Source organism: Atractosteus spatula, chromosome 13 (genome assembly GCF_055471065.1).
Source record: "Atractosteus spatula isolate fAtrSpa1 chromosome 13, fAtrSpa1.hap1, whole genome shotgun sequence".
Classification (NCBI taxonomy): domain Eukaryota; kingdom Metazoa; phylum Chordata; class Actinopteri; order Semionotiformes; family Lepisosteidae; genus Atractosteus; species Atractosteus spatula.
The window spans coordinates 41,300,624-41,321,346 of NC_142718.1; the positions used below are offsets into that span (position 1 = coordinate 41,300,624).

Consider the following 20,723-nt stretch of genomic DNA (forward strand, 5'->3'; position numbering starts at 1 on the left):
TAAAATAAGGACTGCAGCCGATTACAGATTGAAAACGCTGCACGTCTCCTGCCAGAGCCTCCTTGCTCTAGTCCTGGTTCTCACCGGAAGCTTGCGGCAGTTTTCTCTGTAAACTAAAATAACTAAGAACAACGAAGTCCATTGGTCCCGTTTCAATAGTGGTTTGGAAAACTTTCACTAGAAGTAAAAAAACATCTTTGAAAACAGATAAATGTGCCCAGTACACAAAGCCTTTGCCCAAAACGTTGACTCTTGGAATTTAGGTCCTCTTCAGCTGTGCCTCTTCACAAGCCTGTAATGTACAAATCTCGAGGAAAAAAGCTGGAACAGCATCTTTTCCTCAGCATAGCAACTGGTTTTTCCTCACGTAATTACAGCAGCAAAATGACTACTAAACAGCGTTCCAAATGTAAAGGTCGCACCATAACCCTCTGTTTGACACTCAAGTGTCAAATACTCAACTTCATTCAGTATTATTGCTAGTTTGAACATTTTTAGACTGTTGTTCAGATGTTCATGTGTGATGGCAGCACACAGGGCCCCGAATGATGACAATTCTCAAGGGGTTTTCTCTCAGTCACCTTGGCTGCTGTTGTAGCTGAGCTCTGAGGAGTGAGATGGTTAATCCTGGCCTTGTGGAAGCAGAGTGTGTGGGTCGTACCTATATTACCACGGTTACTGAACTTCATCTTTCATCATCTAATCCGCAGGTGGACCAGGACGGCAGTGCAATTACGTGAACCTCCTGGTGTGGCTGAAAGACTAGAAGTGCAGCCTTGCGCTGTAACAGAGACTGGCCTTCTTCTAACTGTGCTGTCAATTCGGCTTCTCACCTGGTACTCCCGGTCAGCTGAGTCTAACTGGCAGCACAAAGTATGTGAAAAGATGGATCTCAGGAGGGTTTAGATCAGCATTTGCATTTAAGGTTTACAGAATTAGACATTAAGGGAGACTGATGATAAAACAGTGTCAGAAATCATATTGCCTCCAGTTTATTTTTCTGCACTTCACCTCTTCTTTCCTGTCCTTGTGAATTGTGCTTTGGCTGGAATGTAATCAACGCATTTACTGTGTATTGCAATGGTGTGCTTTATGAATTGAAAGGGACCGATCCTCCAGCCTGTCTGCGGCGGCGGCAGCCCCACTGCACACCAGATCAGCTGGAGGAGGGAGAGATTACATCACCAACAGCATCCGAGAGGATTAACACCCCTACTCTCACAGACAGCCCCCTGAAACCTTCAACGTCTGAGCCGAAGGACAGCACTGTAAGGAACTGCCCGTCATGGCTATCACCCATTATGAAGTTATTTTTTTTTGGAAATAGTGTCGATTTGCAGACTTATTTCCAACCGCGAGCATGTTTGTAACGTTTGTAATTACATCTATAGAAATACAAGTGCACAACAGTAGCTTTATTTTCAATGCTCAATGTGATTCATTACAGATATAGTTCCTCAAAGATTATAAAAAACAACACTCTTAACTCCTGTTTTTTTTTCTGCGTGGTAACAGTATAGTGTTAAGTAATGAAAAGATTACAATTTTTAACTTCAGTAACATTCATGAAAGTCAAAGTACATTTGCTACAAGCAGTGCTGCTAACCCCACGACTGGCAACGTCAGCTCACACAGTGGTAGCTGTAGGTGGCACTAAAGCAGTAAGATATACACAAGCCAGAGCAGTCACTATACTTTATTGTAGAGGGGATAGCATACATTTTATCTGTACAATATTTAACAATCACTTCCAACCAGGCCTCTGAAATTTTGTTAAATACTTGCAAAAAAATAAAAATGGCAAGTACACTTTTACAGTAGTACAGTCATTTGTGCCCTAGACCCAGAGGTCATCGGCAGATACAGGAAATAAAGCTAACACATCTCAACATATTAGCTTTCTGGCATATTGAGAGGTAATGTGTGTCACATGAACTGAACCGCTTCATAGAAAACACTGCTGGTCAGAGCTTTGAGGTAAACAATGTTAAGATCAAGGGTGTCATTTGTGGCGTTTTTACAGATTAAAAATGTATATAAAGGAAAAACGTTACGTTACTTGGGCCTAAACGTAACGTTCTCAAAATCAATAAACCGCTACATTTTGTTATGAAACGGATACCTTTATAAAAGGAAACCGGTGCGTGTTTTGCATTGTGACGTCTTCGGGGGGGGGGGGGGGTAAATCCATGCTAAATCACATTCGAACGGAAACTATTTACACGATGCGCAGCTCTGGTGTGGAGTTCTGCCAATCCTGCGGTTACAGCCGAGGCCTGGGCTTGCGACTGCGTGAAAGAGAGAGCTGCGGTTTGACCACCTCGCCCTCCCGCCCATGACGCCCAGAGGAACACGCGTCTCCCGGGGCTGTAGCACTGAAGGGGGGTGGGGGGGAAGAGAAGCGGCACGCAGCAGTGGGAGTCGTGAGGACGCCTGCAGGCCTGTGTGTCTAGTTAAAGGAACAGGAGACAAATGACACCCGAAACTACTGGTGACCCAGAAGAGGGTCGAGTCACATGGCTACATTGATCATTATCGTTAGCGCCAGGACAAAACGGTGACCAACACAACGGCAGGTGTTATACAGATAGAGGCAATTGCATATGGTGCCTTCCACCCCTCCCTGCTTGGAGACCTGTGACCGATTTTACTGACATTCTCGCAGATTGCTGCAGCAAGTTACGCGTTTGCTCGGCAAATTTAGTATCGGAACGCACGCACGCTCGGAGAGCTGCAAAGTTCCAATGTTCGAAAATATTCACAGTACTGAAAATATTCCTCGAAACCAGGCAGTGGCCCCCTCCCTCGTCAGCTTTGTTTCTGCGCGAATACTGTTCCGATCCAGTGGCCCGGCCCGGCCCACCTCACCTCGCTGGTGCCCTGTCCCACCAGCCCCGGTGCTCTCAGACAGGTAAAGGGTTAGTTAGTGTACCCACACAATAAAAGTGGCACCTGCTCCTGACCTGGGGTCTTCAGGCATGGCAATTTATTGTACATCAATAAATAAAACAGCACTTGAAAGTTTCTTTAAAAATGCTACAACTCTGTAAAGGTCGCCTCACTGGCATTGTCAGTAAGCTGCTGTACCTGCAGTGATTGCATATACTGTAATTAACTTAGTAAAGCATAGTATTGTATCCCTGAATGTTTTGTTTTAAAAAAAGCAATATTGAACATCTGTGAAAATAAAAAATACTTTAAATACAAAATTAGAGTCAATTATTTTTGCGTCATCGAAAATGTTAAGTGCTCAAAAACAATATATATAGCATATATCTGCATATATATATACGACTATATTGGATATATAGCATTCCTATAAATCATTTTTCCATTAAGAAACCCGATCCTTAAAGTCTTAGTACTAAAGTACTAAAAATACCCTTCAATGCATACATAGGTGTAATATACTGGATGTACTGTGTTCCATTAACAAGTACAAAGAACATTCTTTCAATTTGTGGCTTATATCCTGTCAGGAGGGGAATAGCTACCAGCACAGATGTTGAATATTTACTTTAAATAATGGCACCAGAACGAGTGTCACAAAAAGTCACTTGCAGCTCAAAGCAGAGAGAGGGGTTTGAGAAATACAGCTTCCTGAGGTGCATTTTAATACAGTGAAACCAGCAGACTGTTAACTGTACTTCCAGGAACAGGCGCAGAAAGAGAGACAGACCAACAGAAAGAAAGGAAAGACATTTTGCAAAACTAGGTTCAGGGAGGAACACCAGTGTCACAGCTCACACGGGGTGGAAAGGGAAAACTAAGAAGGCATGCGCACATCTTGATATCCTCCATAGACACAGCAAGCCTCAACAGGGAAGTGCTGCTGAAGGGTTTTTTTTTTAACTTAAAACTTGGGGAGTATTTTTTTATTCTTTTTTTTACAGAAACGGTAAGGTTTTGCTGAAAATAAACAGCTCCAATGCTCAAAACAAATGAGAAACAGCAGGGCGAAATACACCACCATCTAAAAGCCCGAAAGGAGGGTGAGGACATGTCCATCACATGCTGTTGCCTTTTCTTGTCAAATGCATAAAAACCACCAGAGAGCGTCCAACACTTCGATTGTTTTAGTGTTCAAGAAATCATTACTTGTCAAATGCGGAACTGAGGTATACCTTGTTGAGGGAGGTTTATGGTTTTTTAAAATAATGCTTGGAAGCAAATCCCACCAAATAACCTTGATCACCATTTTGTTGATATACGTACAGCAGCAGTACACTAAACATTCACAAGCTGTTTCATATTGGCATTACAATAGTCATTTATATAAACACAAAACAGCAAATGCATTAAAAACAAGTTGCCCTTTTTTATACTGAAATGAAATGAACTGTGTTGGGTTTTGTATAGTCTTTCGTTTCTTAAAAAACTAGCAGTTGTCCATTTGAGGAAGTCTTTTTACCCAAGATAAAAAAGAAAGATACCTGCCAAAAGTCAGTTTAAATTACAATGTCCTTTGCCAAGCAGATGATGACATTTTCTACCTCTTCTCAAATTTGAATGATCCTGATTTTGATTCTGCGTTTTTCATCACTTACAAGAGACAGATGCAAGTCTTCAGGCACACATGTAACTAAATGTTGTTGGTAGAAAACAGTCCCCATTCTTCAATTCCTGATTTTCCTGTCTGCGTTGGCTGCTGTACTGTTCTGTACACGAGAACACAATATTGAGTCTAAATGGTAACCAGATGAGTTATTTTAGCAGCTCTGGAGTTGAGTCTGATTGGTCGTTGTGTTTGTGTTGATGTGTTCTGCACACATTGTTTGACCAATGCAGCCATCATAGACTTGATTCTTTCGGTGGAAAGTCTACGTTTGTCACCATGGTGACCACAGTAACAATTTCCTCTGGCGTAATGATGTTCATCAGTCTTTGCATTTCAATAATCCGTTGCTCCACGCAGCCGGCGGACAGCCTGGCTTCTGCTTCATGATCCCAGCACTCCTCTATGGTCTCGCACAGCATGGCCAGACCCTGCAGGTGAAACACACACCGTCACTGTCGAGACGCCCGCTCTGCGACACACCTGTGCTTCTGCGGAAAGTATAGTTTTCAGAGCTACATTTACGGCACAGTAACAGCAAGACAAATCAATACACAGTTTGGGATTGAAATTTGGAATGGTGAAACGGGTGCATGTTATTAAAGCAAAACCCTTGCAGTTGGACTCAACTCCAACAGCCCGCATGTCTCCAAATTTCTATCCTTTTAAAGGAAGTAACCACTGACTGTACATCTCTCTGACATCAGGAGGCCCGCGTCTTAAAGACGGCACTCAGCAGTGAACATTCCTCAGTGTCTCGTCTCTGCTTGCAGAGGCCTGTTACACCCAGGCTGCTGCTGCAGAGCCAGGGCCGAGCTCGGGTCCGAGCCCGGAGGGACGAGCGGGGCGAGAGCTCGAACTTGAAGCTCGTCAAGAGCGGCAGGGCGATAATTAATCACAGCGTTAATTAAACACACACTGAATTCTTAAGTGAACTGAAAGTGCTTTGCTAGTTGTTTTGCTTACCAAATATTCTTCAACAGAACACAAGTATATTGTAACTTTTTAGGAAACAATAAAGTAATTTTATCGATTAAGTGAAAATGCATTTGCTGCCAATCTGAGCAATGAAAACCGAATTCTAACGCGGCTCTAATCCAATGACTGCTGCGATGAGGAGGCTCACTGACCGCGTGTTTCTGCCAGCACTCTCTCAGCACAGGCCTCATCTTCTTATGAACCACCACCTCCTGCATGTCTTCCAGGGATGGATGCTGGCCAACCTCCTCTTCAAAGGGTAACATATATTCGTCAACTGGACCTGAGGGCCGAACGGCAAGGAAAAAAAAAAAGATTGATGCTGCTGCTAGGTTTCTGCCTCAGGAATCCTACAGCTGCCAAGCCATTCTGACAGCAGGAAGAAAATAAACTTTACATAACACTGCATTAGCAGTACTAAAGGAACTGTGCCTCTGCATTTGCAATGTGGCATTATTCAACCAAAACACCAAAGTGGGAGCATTGCTCTTCCTAAATGCGACTGCAACATTCCTCACCATTCTTTCAAGAGCTGAATAGAATGGCACATCAAGAGCTCATGAACATACAACGTACACGACAATAATACAATACTGCAACAGTACAATGCCACAACACAAAAGAACACTCAACAGCAAATTGCTCAATTTGGAGATGACGAGAGGACTCCCTGCTAGTCAGGGAGACGAAAGCTCTAATCTCTGCCCCATCCTGGGCTACGTGTGCAGTAAAGAGGCGCCGATCCGCACTGACCGTCCGCCGCTGTGCACCGAGAGGCCAGCTCCCACAGCACCAGGCCCATCGCGTACATGTCTATCCGCAGGAACGCGTCTCGCTGGAAGTTGATGGCGCCTTCCAGGACTTCCGGGGCCATGTACCTCCGGGTCCCAACCTGGAAAACAGGGCACATGGCTGGAAGAGCGAAGCAGGAGAACATCCAAGCTTGGTCAACAACAGCGGGCATCTACATCAAGAGTGGTGGGAGTGTGGAACCGGCTGCCTAGCCGATGCCCTGGCTTCTTCCATGAAATGGCTGGTGAAGACTTTTTGCTGAGCTCTCCAATGTGTTTGTAGCTCTCCGGATTCTCAGCTCAAAAATCCCTTGCCTTTGAAGTAATTTCTAAAACTAAACAGATTGACTGATGATACTGTTCTGCTATAGTCTAGCTGTTTGGTGTTTCAAAGTCTTTGTGATACAACATTCTATTCTCCTTCCCACAATAAGCTGCAGGGGGCCTAGTAATTAGACAACAGGATCCTCGTTTCTTTATTCTGTACCCCCAAATCCGGGCATCTGTGCCATCTGTTACAGAGCTGCTGTGTTTGTCAGAGCTGCTCACCTGACCATGCGTGTCTCCTGCAGACTTCCCAGCTTCAAATTTCAGAGCCAGACCAAAGTCAGCGATGCACGCTGTGAGGTTGTTCTTCAACAACACGTTTTTGCTTTTAATGTCCCTGTTTTCACAACCAGAAGAGACAGAAATGAAAATAAATGTAAACAACAACGTTCCGAGGAAAAAGGCTATAAAATGTAATAGCCCGCTTTCTTGTTCAGATGATGGCGTATTCTTCACCTGCACATTTAGACTCAGTGAGGTGAAACAGAAAACTTACATGATTTATTTATATTAATGAACTGCAGTGTCAGCTGACACTAGCCGCTGGAAAGCAGATTAACTCTTAAGGTAAATACATCTCCCAGGTGATAAGCTGCACTGTGAAAAAAACAAATGTACAGTAGTACTTGACTTAGCGCTCCTGGTCCTGGCCATTACCTTCATTAGTCAAATACAGCTGCGCCAGAGCCGAACGACGGCCTGTCCGTGTGCGACTCACAGACAGGCCAGGCGGGAGTGCCCAGAGCAGCCTCGCTGTGACTGTTTGTGCTGAAGGGGCGCAAGCTCTCAGCCAGCGAGAGTGCGGCAGGATGGGGATGTTTACTGTCCTTGCTGACATTCCCAGTGCACTGGGATTTATACCTAGATTGTGTGGTAGAATATCAGTAATACCTCAAGGATGCCCTCATACATGGCTTATGTGAAAGAAATAGCGAACTGCCATCGAACCCGGGCTGTAACTGCCTTTGCTAGCACTGATTTCTCAGCAAGTTCCTAATCCCCCGTGCTGTACTACAAGCGGAGGAGAGGGCCAGCGGGCAGGCTGCTGTCTGCCAGCGTGGCAGGAGGGTGAATGTGACAAACCTGTGGGCAATGGCTGGCTTGTGTCCCTCTTTAAGGCCTGGGATGTCTTCGTGTAAGTAGGCCAGGCCCCTTGCCATGGTCTGAGAAATGTGACACAGCTCGTTCCAAGAAACGACATTTGCCTTCAGATAATCAGTCAATGAACCCTGAAAAGGGGTAGAGAAAAAACAAATTCTGTAGTGAGAACTCATTTTGCTTCAATTTGGCTATATGACAAACAGTATGACAGAGAATATCTAGGGCATTTTGTCAGTGTGCCTAATTCTTCAGCAGAGCGCCATGTCAAACATGACTCTAATCCTATAACTGCTCTTTTTAAACACCAGGGGGCAGATTAACCTTGCAAGTGCTCTAGAATAACTCTACAAGGGAAGACCTTTCCATGCTCTGTGTGCTTTTCCCTGTCAGCCAAACTCTGGAGAAGAACAGCCTGCCGGTTACCGACATGTTTCTTCCCGAGGCCTCCTCGCAGTGGGCTCTGTTTTCGTACCAGCGGGAGATGAAGACGCAAACCACACGTACCTTCTCATGAAACGCCGTGATCAGCCAGAGCTCCACGTCAATGTTAGTCCCTCGCTTTTCTGCACCGATGAACTGCAGGATATTCTCGTGTTTCATTCCGCTCAGGCTGTAGATTTCGTACTCATTCTGCCACGACTGCTTGTCCTGCAGCCACACGAGACAGAGCATTCAGAGACGAGGCAATTTCTCCCCACCGCTGACCTGCGCCGGCAGCAGCAGGAAGGAGCGCCTGTGTTCTTGTGTTGACACAAGGACCACAACTCCGAGAGAGCAACAGATTAAACACACAACAGTTCTTTCTGGGGGAAGGAGATAAGGACATTTCTGCAGTGCTTAAATTCCAAGCATTTACCCATGTGACATTTGTTTAATTATCATCATATTTGTCACACATCCGTTTTGGTGAAAAATTCCCGCTTGTTTCCTGCCTCTAATGGAAAATTACACAGCAAGGAGACATCAAAAGAAAACCCCACATTACTAATTTAATTCCCTGCAGAACTCAATCGCAACATTTCGAAATCTGAAGTGTATTTTAAAACAGGGTAGAAGTGGTTTTTTGGCGGCAGACCATGCTGCAACCACAATCGCATGTCCAAGTGCTTCTGACTTCAATGGAAAGAATAATAACCTGCACAGCTACACTGCTCACTGGCGGACATCCACCTGGGAGGCACGCAGCTCTGAGGCCTGCAGAGCCAGACCAAACTGGGCGCCCTGGGGCTCAGGAGACCACACAAAACCAGCACGACAAACCCCGCAACGGGTACCTGCAGAGGGAAAATCTTCACAGCCACGTATTCGTTAAGCAGCTGAGCCTTCCAGACGCAGCCAAATCGCCCCCTGGCCTTGATCTCCAGCAACTGTAATGGCTTTTGTCCGAGGATAGGAGAAGGGGGTGGAGGTCCCGGGTCCTAGAACATACAAACGCCATTTCAATGATTTTACCCGAACACGGAAGACACCGAGACTTCAAGAACACGACAGCAGCAGGCTTTGAGACGCGTCGAGCGGATGAACTACCCTAGACTGTTGGCGGCTCCGTGTGTGAGGAGGTGTGTGCTGCTTTCAGTCCTGGGCCCAGCTGTGCACTGAAGCCGGTCTCAGTGTCCGTGTTCAGAGAGGTACAGGCCTTTTCCAAGTCTGTCTGCACTTCACAACACTGAGCATTTTAAGGAATCACCGTTGAACAAAAGGGAGGTTTGTTACTGAAATGCACTATGCCCCTGTTGCAGGTGGAGTCACATCGGGATGCCGCAAGCGATATGAACCTAACGTGTCTCTTTTCACTCAAGTGGAAGGTGCAGGGCAGACTCGCCGCTACAGCAGAGTCACTAAACCACCACCCCGATGGGCTGCGGAGAATTTTAAATCTGTAACTATGTGTAAAGACTGTTTAAAATCAAACACGCTCTCACGGGCCCTGGGAGCACAGAGGCAATGGGACAGAGTGGCAAACACAGAGAGAGGAAGAGCAGGAGAGCACACACTCCGACTGCTGCACGTGATTTTCACACAGCCAGCGTCGGGCAACGAAGGGCTCCGCCAGAATCTCAGGGCGACACTGAACCCCTTCTCCCATGCCGCCCCACGAATCCCAGTCCTCTGTGTGATCCCTGAAAACCAGGCCGGCCTTAAAGGAGGCGTGAGAGTTTCAGGGGGGCTGTGTGTCAATCATTGCTCTCGAAACCCTAGTCTTCTCCTTTTCATGCAGGTGTTACTGCAGTGGTCAGTACAGTACGCTGCAGGTGTGAGATCAGTTTGTCGAATTTGTATATTATATTCTGAGCCGTCGGTATAAACCTGGAAACACCTGGGCAAGGGAAGGACACCAAGTCCTCTAAAAAGCATGGGCTTCCACACAGGTGTGGCTCACGTGTTACTTTGGCAAACAGCACTGTACTGCATAGCACTGAGCACTGAACTGCAGCGTTCTAGCCCGCTGAGCACCAGCCAGCTGGCGTCTGCAGGTGGTTCAGTGCTCCACTGAGGGGTCTGTCCAAGCACACGGGTGGCGAGTTCATTCACCGGGCTGCGCCCCCCGCGGTTAAGCATCTGGAGTAAGACCGAGGGCGCTTCCCCCGCACACAGCCGGACGGCCGGCCCCCAGGACACAGACTCAGACATTGTCGCTGAATTATCGGCTCAAAGGTAGAACGGGTAGAACCGTCTTAACAGACCTTTGCCCGAGCGCCGGAAGGAGTGGAGTAAGAATGAAAGCTGCAGGCACGGCCGTGCTGCTGCGAGCGGGAGCTCCGATCAGCTCGGAGGCTGAGAGCGCGTTCCAAAAATAAGTGGGTAAAGTGGGCCACTGCCCCGGATTAAAGTAATCACTCGCACGTGGATTCTCAGAAGGGCTCTATAATGATCCCCTGCACTGGAGACTGGCATTAGGAAAAACACTCACACAATAATATACTGTATGGAGGATTATAGTCTGGCTTATACTAGGTATACAACAGATTTGTCTCGTGTTCTCATTAAGCCTGTTATAAAAATAAAATCACAGCACGTTTTGCAAGGACTATGACATTCTGCAGCAATCAGGGCACAAACAGCCTTATGTGTACAAAAAAAAAAGGGCAGGTCGGGGGTCAGTGCAGAGGTCACGAAAGCACAAGCATGCATACATGTGTTTTTTTGCAGTTTAAATGAAAAGAAAAAATAAACCAAAGGTAACTCAACAGAAAGCTTTTGCGGAAAGCTAGAAAACGTTCCCAGGTATTATGCATTTCAAACGACAATACTGTAAAGACTGCACATTAAGCACACAGGAACATAATCGTCCTCCCATCAGCCCCGTTATCAAAAACAGAATCCTCTAACAGGAGGTCTAGCACCGTGCACAGCTGCTATTGTATGTGTTAATTTCAGAGGAAAGACATCTCATCTGTAAATGTAAAAAATAATAACCGGATTTACAATAGTCCACGTGACATTTCATAATGTCACAACTGATCATTTCACAACTGATCACATTACACAAAGTCCTGTTATCCATGTCTAAGATATTCCTGTAACTGGATCTGTTTCCATACTTGACCGCCAAACACTCTCGTTCCCCAAATGGCCAAAGCCAGCTGCACCTTCAGGAAGTCCTGAACCTCACCGCTTCCCAGGACTTGACACACAGCCTGGAATCACAAGCGCCATGCTCTTTCATCACGCAGAGCCACACTCTGAGCTCTGGGAATGGCCAGCACCGTTCTTTGCCCTGGTAGATGGCCTATCCTGCATTAGCGGGTCTATTAGTAAATCAAGGCAGTGAACCAACAAGGTGCACTGCATTTTGTCACTGGGGTCTTAATACAGAAACGCATTCTTCCTAAGATTGCAAGGCCTAGCACTTGGAAACAGGTCCCGCACACTTCAAGATGGCTCCTCAAGGTTCCCAGTAATTCATGAAATCATTTATACACACCATTCACTGGTGAACTCACTGGTTAAGAGAACAACATCGATCAGCCCTCATTAAGCAGCAGCACAGTGCTTCTAATTTTTTTTTTTACATCCACAGTTTATATCCAACAAAACGTTTAAGTTAATATTTTATTTTTAAATCACTTTACATTACTCAAATACACCAAAAGCCATACACAAGGATATAAGGCAAGGGAACTGGATTTTATATATTACATTATTACTCAGCTGAACCCTGGTTCACCTGCACTTTTGGCATATTCATCTACACAGTTCATAATCTACACATGTATGGGATGGGGTCATCACACAAACGGGGGATACAAAGATCTTGCATATGTGTGCAATAAAGAAAACTTAATTTTCATGATTCACTTAAGCCTAGAAACAGAAAGTATTGCAGTGCAGAACAGGACAGACAGGTAGAAACCATGCTGGAAGGACACGTATCCCAGGCAATTCTTCCTCGGCGCATGCAAGTGGTTTCATATTCCCCCTGTTCTGCAGTCCACATTATACAAGGGGGCAGAAAGGAATCATGCGAAAAACAAAAAGAACTGGAAATGAAACTTTGGAGTTTCAAATGTGAAAATAAAAATAAAAAAAATGTCAAAATGTATTAAGAGGCATGTCCATACAGAAAGAAATGGAACAAAGGAAATGCAACGGCCAGGTTATCAGTCTTTCCAAACCCACCGAAAAGTTTATGAGTTAATTAAACTTATCTTACCTCTATCATTATATGAAAGGCGTGCTTGTGAAGGAAAGAAAAGAGGCAAAAGAAATTACTGTTTCCAGTGAGGATGAAGTGAAGGCAGATAAAGAGGTTTCAGAGGATGATTGATGATCGAGTTGGGGAAGTGGTGTTTTTTTCCCCTCCTCAGATCTGGAAGAAGCAGCCGGAAATAGTCTCCGACCGAATCAATTCCAACTCTCCGACCTCAGTTTAGCGTATGAAAAATTGAAGTGGGATGACAAATGTCTCAGCCTCATTGTCGATGCACAGGGAAAACAGCTGAACACGATGCAGAGGGAACAGGAGCACTGTTAGGAGTGACACACAGGACTGCATGAACGATGGAGAATTAAGTGTTTTAATCTTCTTCTGGAGTGAAGCCATACATCCTGGCTCTTTATCACTACAGCTACAAAAGCGGCAAGGAAAAAAAGGTATAAACTTCTGCTGTTTTTATTCTAGCCATTGTGTTCCTACAGAACCTGGCATTTTTAATTTGACCAAAAAATAACTTGCAGGCTCACACACTGTAGACGTCAGTGAGGTTATGAGGCATAACACAACTTGAACAACACATTTCACATTTATCAGAGGTCTACCGTATTGTGTGATAACGCAGCACAAACACACTTTATGGGCTGGTATTGTATCACCTGTGAAATACTGTGATCAAAAACATAAGCGCTTGTGTCAGCCTCCTTCATACAAGCGCACACGCTCTGGTTTAAACACAGACCCTCATGGTCGTCTCATGCTGCTCCAGTGCTGGGAACCGGCTGCTTTGCCCGTGAGCAGAGCCCTGCCTCAGGTAATGTCCTGAAGAACGGGAGAATCGCAGCATGGGTGTTAGTTGCCTCGGCACCACTCATCTGCAAGTGATTAATGTTGATAAACCACAGCCGCCCGAGTCCTGCTGCTTACCAATCGCAGCAGGTGCAGTACCATCCACAGATCGGCACTGTCCTAGTCACCCAAGGCAATGCTTAGGTTCCTCTGTCATTTGACCGGGTTCACTAAACACGTGGTTACTGCAGGACGCAATCGTTACAAAAATACAGGAGTTATGTGTTGTTTCAATTCACAAGTTCCTAGCGATGAATAAACAGACAAAACAAAGCTTGCCGTTGCTCGACAGCGTGTCGGCCCTTGCAGTTGCATGCGAACACGTGCTTGGAATCATTTCTGCTGGATAATTGGAAACAGCCTCCTGAAGTTATGCTCGGCGAGTCATTCTGTGCAGCTTCTCTCCCGGCTCGGGCTGGGACAGCTGCGGACTGGCGGGCGACACAGCTACAGGAATGCTTCTTATCTTACTGACTGAATTTGATATTTGCATTTTAAATTTCCTTGAAGATGAATGAAAGCAGAACTCAGTTATAAAAACACTCCCAGAGGAGGTACTTGCAATTCCACACGCACACACCCAGCACAAACTGGACAAGACGTTGCAATTATATTATAATCAAATGTTGGGAAAGCATCCGAGGTCAGAAATCGTCTGCTTGGGCCAGCAGCTCCTCTGCTCCGCTGAGAAAATGCATTATTGATTAATCATTGATGTTTTGAGTCCAAGCCTCTGTCGTTCTGTAGCTGCAAAAGTGAAAACTTAAACCGATATAATTTTACTGAAAATTCCTTCCACAGATACAGAAAGGTGAATAGAAGGATTTTGGGGTTTGTGGGTTAAAGGAGTTGGAAGCCATTGGTCTATCAAAATCTATTTCAGACAATGAACACAATATACAAAGAGTGGCATCGCCAAGACTCCTATCCTCAAAGAGGGGGGACTGTGCGGTGGCTCTGTGGCTCAGGATCTGCGCCTGTGTCTGGAAGGTTGCCGGTTTGTATCCCGCGGCCGGCAGAGGAATCCTTCTCCGTTGGGCCCCCAAGCGTGGCCCTTAACCCCAGCTGCTCCAGGGGCGCTGTATAAATGGCTGACCCTGCGCTCTGACCCCAAGCTTCTCTCCCTGCCTGTGTGTCTCATGGAGAGCAAGCTGGGCCAATAAAGTGATCTTAAAGAGCCTCAGAGAAGGTGTAGCAGACCTGCGTGCTCCAGTGACACTGGGGAACAGTCACAGGCAGCCTTAGTGTTTTTTTTTCTCGTCACTCAAGGGCAGTTGTTGGCAAGCTGACCTTACTGAATCCTGCAATATGACCTCCATAAGAGTCAACATGGTGTTTTTTTAAACTATATTTGTTACCTTTGCACAACAACGCATGATATTCCTTTTGTTCCAGGTCCCTATTCCTAGATAAATTACAGCACGACATACATTTAACTATAACGTACTACCATTTACCGGCAGCAAAACGTTTGAACTCCGCCCTATCAATCCACCCACTAAACTTCTGCACCATTTCTGGTGCCAGGAGTCACAGCCCCCAGCCTCTGGAACATCAACAGAGAAGGATAACTCACACACCAGGGCTGAGATAAGTAACAGGGAGATCATCAGGTCACGTGAAAGCGGGTTTGAATTCAGGGAGTGTTGTGAGCCAATCTTGCCTGCTCCTGAAGTCTCGCAGTGCATCGCAGTTATCGTACGAGCAACCTGGAACAAACATTCAGTGTCTTTCCCCACTGAAATGAAACATAATCACTCCTCACAGGCCTGGCTTCGCTCTAGAGCTGGAGACCATATTTTTGGATTGTAAAAAAAGAATCTGTCAACAGGGGGCACTGGTATATCATAAAATAAAAAAAACACTCATCCCATTCCCAATCGGTCATTATCTGGTGTTCCATTTCTCATTAATGGTGTGGAGAAACTGCACAATCTACACTCAGAAAACTGTCAGGACAGGTCTTTGATATTTCAAGTGCAGGTATGAAAACTTCACGCCTCAAAAATGGTTCTACACACGACAAAACAATCTTATGCCCTACAAAAAGATTTTTCTGTTTTTCTGTTTGATGACATAATCAGGATAGCATCAGCAAAGTTCATACAAAGACGCCTTTTCTTTGCTATGTATAAAGAGCCCCAATTCAAGCATTTCGTTTTGTTGCAAAAAAAAATAAAACCAAATAAAAAACTTCAGAACCCATTAACAGGGTTAAAGTGAACAGTATGAAATCAAAAGTTTGTCATAGCATTCTAAACGTCATGTGATAAACTACAAAACAAGATATTTCATTTTTTTGTAGTTCAAAACAGACAGCTTTCCAAATAACAAGACAATGACTTTTAATCTTGTTTTAACAATAAAACATTGGCTTGGCTCCATTGTTGTTAAAATTGGATAATGACTCTTTAAATGGCGATTAGCCTTACAGATAATTACTGTACTCCTTTTTCAGAATTCAGTAGGTATTTAGGAAGCTGTAGAATTTTTGAGTGTACATACAGTGTCAGTTTTAGTACTAAAATTGGAACTGTCCATCCACAACAATTTTTTAAAAGTAAGATATCAAGTAATATTTAGCACAATGACATCTCCTTAAAGTTTTATTTAATTGCAAATTAATTAAATAATTTAAGACAAAGGACAAAACCAATTATTACACCCTAGTTGTAATAAATTGGTTAAATTGATAGAATTCAATTTTATTCAATTAATTCAATTTATATCAATTCAACTGATAAAATTCAACCTACCACATGCCACAATGAAATGGTTTTCAATAATATAATAAGAAACATCCCTGTCAAATTAGCTTTAAACAAACTAATACACTCTTAAGAAATGAAACAAACTGTAACAATGACAATAGAAAAGGACAAATTAAAATACTGCAGCCATAACAGCTGGGAGAATTTAGGCGATCAAGGTGCACTTACTGAATTTGGATACTGTTTACATACTTTAGTTACAAATATGATCACAATTTGAAGAAGGTCTTTCATCTGTCGCAGTCTCTGCCCTCCACATGCTGAGTGTAACACAGCTGGCGATGTGAGACTGACGATCCATAATAGTGCACACTACTAAAGAAAAACCGTCAGGAGGCTGGAGCTCAGAGCATGGGGGACAATTATCATTATTTTACAACCTCTCATCAGATTGATGGATTTGAGCTGAGAAGTTACACAATAATATACTTTAGGTGGACTCAAGGCTCCTGTCATGAAACAAGGAAATAAAAATGAAACTGCTCTCAACAGAGAACAATGAGAGTGAAAAATCTGACAGGCTCTGAAAAGCAAAGCAACAACAACAGACACCTTCCAACAACATTACACAAGATAAAGAAAGAGAGCTCCTGACCATTGTCTATGGGAAACAAATATGGAACGCAAAAGCTGTTACACCCTCACGTGACGTAGTGAATGAACATCATCACACTATGGAACAATATCTGGTTTCCACTGTTTATTTTTGAGTTAAAAAGGGCATGGGAATTTCTCACCACAGGCACTGTTCTCTAGCTAATGGTAGCAACCTTTTCACCATCACCCCACTGAATGAAAACTTAACTCTGGTGTATAAAATGGGAAATACAAACAATGTGCACAGATCGAAGATCACGACAAGCCTGCAAGATCCCAAGGCCCCCTTCAAACTGAACACGGCCGAGTCTGAGCACTGTTCACACACAGCCAGCTTCTGAGAGGCGCTTGGTCCTGTTCAGTAAACCGAAGCCAACAAACAGCTCCTTTGTATATGATTCTGCAACCTCCATTCTGCCTGGAGCTAATAAATATGTCAGAACAACCTACATATTTCACAGCATTAGTGACAGCCTGTTCCCACAGCACATAATAGGGTTTTTCTTTAACTAGGCACACACCCTTTAGAAACGCACCCGTAACTACTCTGAATTGAACTGTAGCTACTGTTTCTTTGTGAGGCACTACATTTTAAAAATGATCGCCGACCAGAAGATAAATTGAATTACAAAAAAATAAAAACACAGAATTCAAATATTTTTTTCGGAGAATTACTGCTTTGGCCTTCATACCACTTAAACATGTAAATGTCTTTTGTCTGCTTTGTGGGTTGAAGACACGCACCCAGTTGTCTAGTGCGCTTCAGAAAGCAATTCTGGAAATGTTTTCTATTCTTTCCATGACTAAATGTGCCAAAAAAGAAAACATTCCTTCATGTGATGGTAATAAAACCTCCCTCTGTACCTGCTTCTAGTCAGATTTTAAGTATGACACAGCAATGACACATTTGATCTGTGCTATTACTGACAGCCACAAAAAAAACTTGCAGTGTTGCAGTGTTTTGCAGTGTTGCAGCGATTGTTAAAAATGAGCTTCTGAAAGAAGAACTACGAATGTGTACAGAAGGTTCATTTCAAAATTTAAACTGTCAATTCTAAAATCCTGAGTGCATCTCATACCAAGCAACCTGTGAATTCACTGTGTTGAATGCAGGGCCCTGTTGAACTCAAGAACTTATGGCCTTATATTGCCCATATGAAGTGAATATACTGATCAGCAGTCCATAATTAAACTGCACTGCCAATGTATATGATCTGAAAACTACCCAAATAAAATTAGGAGAAGCAAAGAGGAAATCTGTCTGAAATCGTTCCTCAATTGCCAGAGCAACTGCAGAAGTTTTTTTTTCAAGCGTGCCTTCTTGAAGACACTCGATGTTTCAGTGTGGGCCTGGAGAACACTCCTGACCAACACCACTCCTCCCCAAATACTTAAGCCCAGAAGACCTGCAGGAGGAGAGCCACTCCACCCCTCACTCATCCCCCATCAAGAGCAGCCCCACTACACAGCTGTTCGGGGGCAGACATGGGGAGTTACATCACCCACTGAAGAGAAGAAGAACTTTGGAGTGGAGATGAGCTAGGGCACTCTTAAGAACAGTGTCCCTGGGATCTTCAATGACCAAACAGATAAAATACATTTTAGCCACAAGATGGCACCTCCTGCAGCACACATTCCTTGGTCACAGGTCTGGCTTGGGTTCCTGCTGAAGTGACAGAGGAGAAGGAGGAACAGGAGGAGGAGAAGGAGGAGAAGTAGGAGCAGCAGGAGGAGCTGGAGGAGGAGAATGAGGAGGAGGAGGAGAAGGAGGATCAGGAGGAAAAGGAAGAGGAGCAGGAGGAGGAGGAGCAGGAGGAGGAGCAAGAAGAGGAGGAGGAGCAGGAGGAGCAGGAGGAGGAGCAGGAGAAGGAGGACAGTCACTGACCTGAGTGGGCACCAGGACTGGGGGATAGGCCAGCTTGTGATGCCGGTACATCCAGAAGGAGAAAAGGACGATAGCAGCGATTCCCACGATGGGCACCAGGGAGTACAGCAGAGTGTTGAACAGCAGGGGCTTTGGTGTCACGGGATTGGAGGTTGCTAGAAACGAAACCGGGAGCAAAGTCAAATTAATCAAGGCTAGATGCAACACTAAAATTAAAAAAACCCAACAACAATTATTTTAGATCCAAAGCTACGCAGGTTTTAAAACACAGGTTTTAAAAAACCCTAAAAAATCAGCAGTTGCCAGCTCATGTATTATGCTAAGAGTCCCAGCCGGGTTTGTGAATCCATTTGCATTGTGAGGATTTTTTTTCTCTGCCCCTTCTAACTGGAACTGTAAACAGGCCGTTAACTGACTGATTCTGTGTTTTCACATTCGCTGTGCTCTGGAATAAAGCCAAGTCAGCACCAGGATGTCCTGGCAGAACATGCCCTCCTGCAACGTGCTGAAGCATATGCTGTTCTGATCTGATAATATTTACCAGTACCATAAAATCATTTCCTGAAGTGCAATTTAGACCACCTCTAAATTGAGACCAATGTCACAACACAGTGCAAGTAAAAAATATTTCAGTTTAACTATATAAAACAGAACATCCCCTACAGCCTTTCCATTCAGTGTTAGAATAATTGCTTGGCTTTTGAATAGAAAGCAAATTTGCTTGCTGCTCGTATGTTTGTAGAATGGGACAAAACTAAATCACTTTCTTTGGCATCCTGTAAACAAGTCTGTGGCCCTGTGGTTTATCCAGTCAAACATAAGTATGACAGTAGGAAACCATTCATCACTGCTACTATAGGAAGAGTTCCAGATCAAATTAGTTAAATTTAGACAGCCTGTATTAAACAACTAATACTACTTTAACAAAAATGCTAGTTTCTAAAGAGCCTTCTTCAGTATTCATTAAATCAATTTTTTTTTTCTGGGAAATGCATGCAATTTATACAGAGGGAAAGAAATGCATATTTATATAAAAGTGACAACCTATTCAAGGTCAGTAAATAACGAAGTGAACAGAGAGGTGAATTTAATCTTGGAGCTATTCCCATTCCATGGGAGACAATATGATGGATAATGACTAATGTGGTTTCAATCATAAATTACAAATTACAAAAAGGTCATTTTGTTTTAAAGAACAGAATCGCTGGAAGTGCACCTGAGAGACAGCAAATCAGTACGGTACAGGTAAGATACAGACACAAGGATGGCTTTATCAAGCCTTGGAAAGGCTCATGGGGCAGAAGATTAAAAAGAGGAACTGTGGCACACAGGATCACACCTGCGTAGTGCGACAACAAACCTAACACGTGAACTTCACTTTTCTCTCCACCCACGTGCTCATTGTACAGCAGGGTGTTTATTTTAATTTCACTGAGAATCACAGTCACAAGGCGCAGTACAATATCATTATCACGTACGCCGCGCTGACAGGACAGGTGTGGTTTTAAGACTGTTCCAGCCAGCCAGCATGACTTCAGCTCCAGCATTTTGTTCCTAAATGTAAACCTCAAGCACAACTGTGTCACCACACATTTTGTCCCCAAAACAGTTCTCTCTCTCTGTCTCTTCCACTCTTCCCTGAGATCTTGCACATGACTGCTGCACTTTTAGGAGAGCTTTGTCTCTCGCACACGTGCCTGCTCCACCGGATCTGCAGGGATAATGCGGGTCAGGTCTTTAGGATTAGTCCTGCAGGCCAGCAACACGCAAATCCCTGGAGTCAAGCCCAGGGCACCACGTGCTACAGGCAGGCAAGGGTTAAACTGCTCCAGATCGGAATTAAATGCAACTTGACACAGACTCGTGTCGTATTCGTCACAAGGTCATAAAGCAATCATTTTAAAATTGGTTAATCTTCATGCAATTTTTCCCGCTTTTAAAACTCAGTGACTCATTTCTACAGATTTATTCAGCTCTGAGTTTTGAGCTGGATTAATAACCTTCTCGCATCACACCTTGTGTGCTTCTCTGGGGACAATCTCCCTGCCAGCTCATCCTCAACAAGGCATGAATTTTAAACACTTCAATGGCAGCTGTTTTTTTTTCTTGCCACCTATGCACCAGTTTAATTAAACAACAGAAAAAAAAATAGCAGGCTGTCAGAATGTAGGACAGGTGTTTTAGGATTCAAAATAAAAACAATGTAAACATTTTC

General features: G+C 44.2%; 1 protein-coding gene across 1 annotated transcript in view; it reads right to left on the reverse strand.

Annotated features, from left to right (window-relative positions):
• Nucleotides 1–1,682: 1,682 nt before the first annotated feature.
• Nucleotides 1,683–20,723, reverse strand: part of LOC148822450 (activin receptor type-2A) — a 52,282-nt gene continuing 33,241 nt past the window's right edge. The window contains exons 4-11 of the mRNA XM_088930130.1: nt 18,509–18,663; nt 9,027–9,170; nt 8,257–8,400; nt 7,735–7,880; nt 6,874–6,988; nt 6,287–6,425; nt 5,686–5,816; nt 1,683–4,986 (exon numbers count right to left, since the gene is read on the reverse strand). Coding sequence (XP_088786256.1) covers nt 4,792–4,986; nt 5,686–5,816; nt 6,287–6,425; nt 6,874–6,988; nt 7,735–7,880; nt 8,257–8,400; nt 9,027–9,170; nt 18,509–18,663 — 1,169 coding nt within the window. The 3' untranslated portion in view covers nt 1,683–4,791. The remainder of the gene's footprint in view (nt 4,987–5,685; nt 5,817–6,286; nt 6,426–6,873; nt 6,989–7,734; nt 7,881–8,256; nt 8,401–9,026; nt 9,171–18,508; nt 18,664–20,723) is intronic.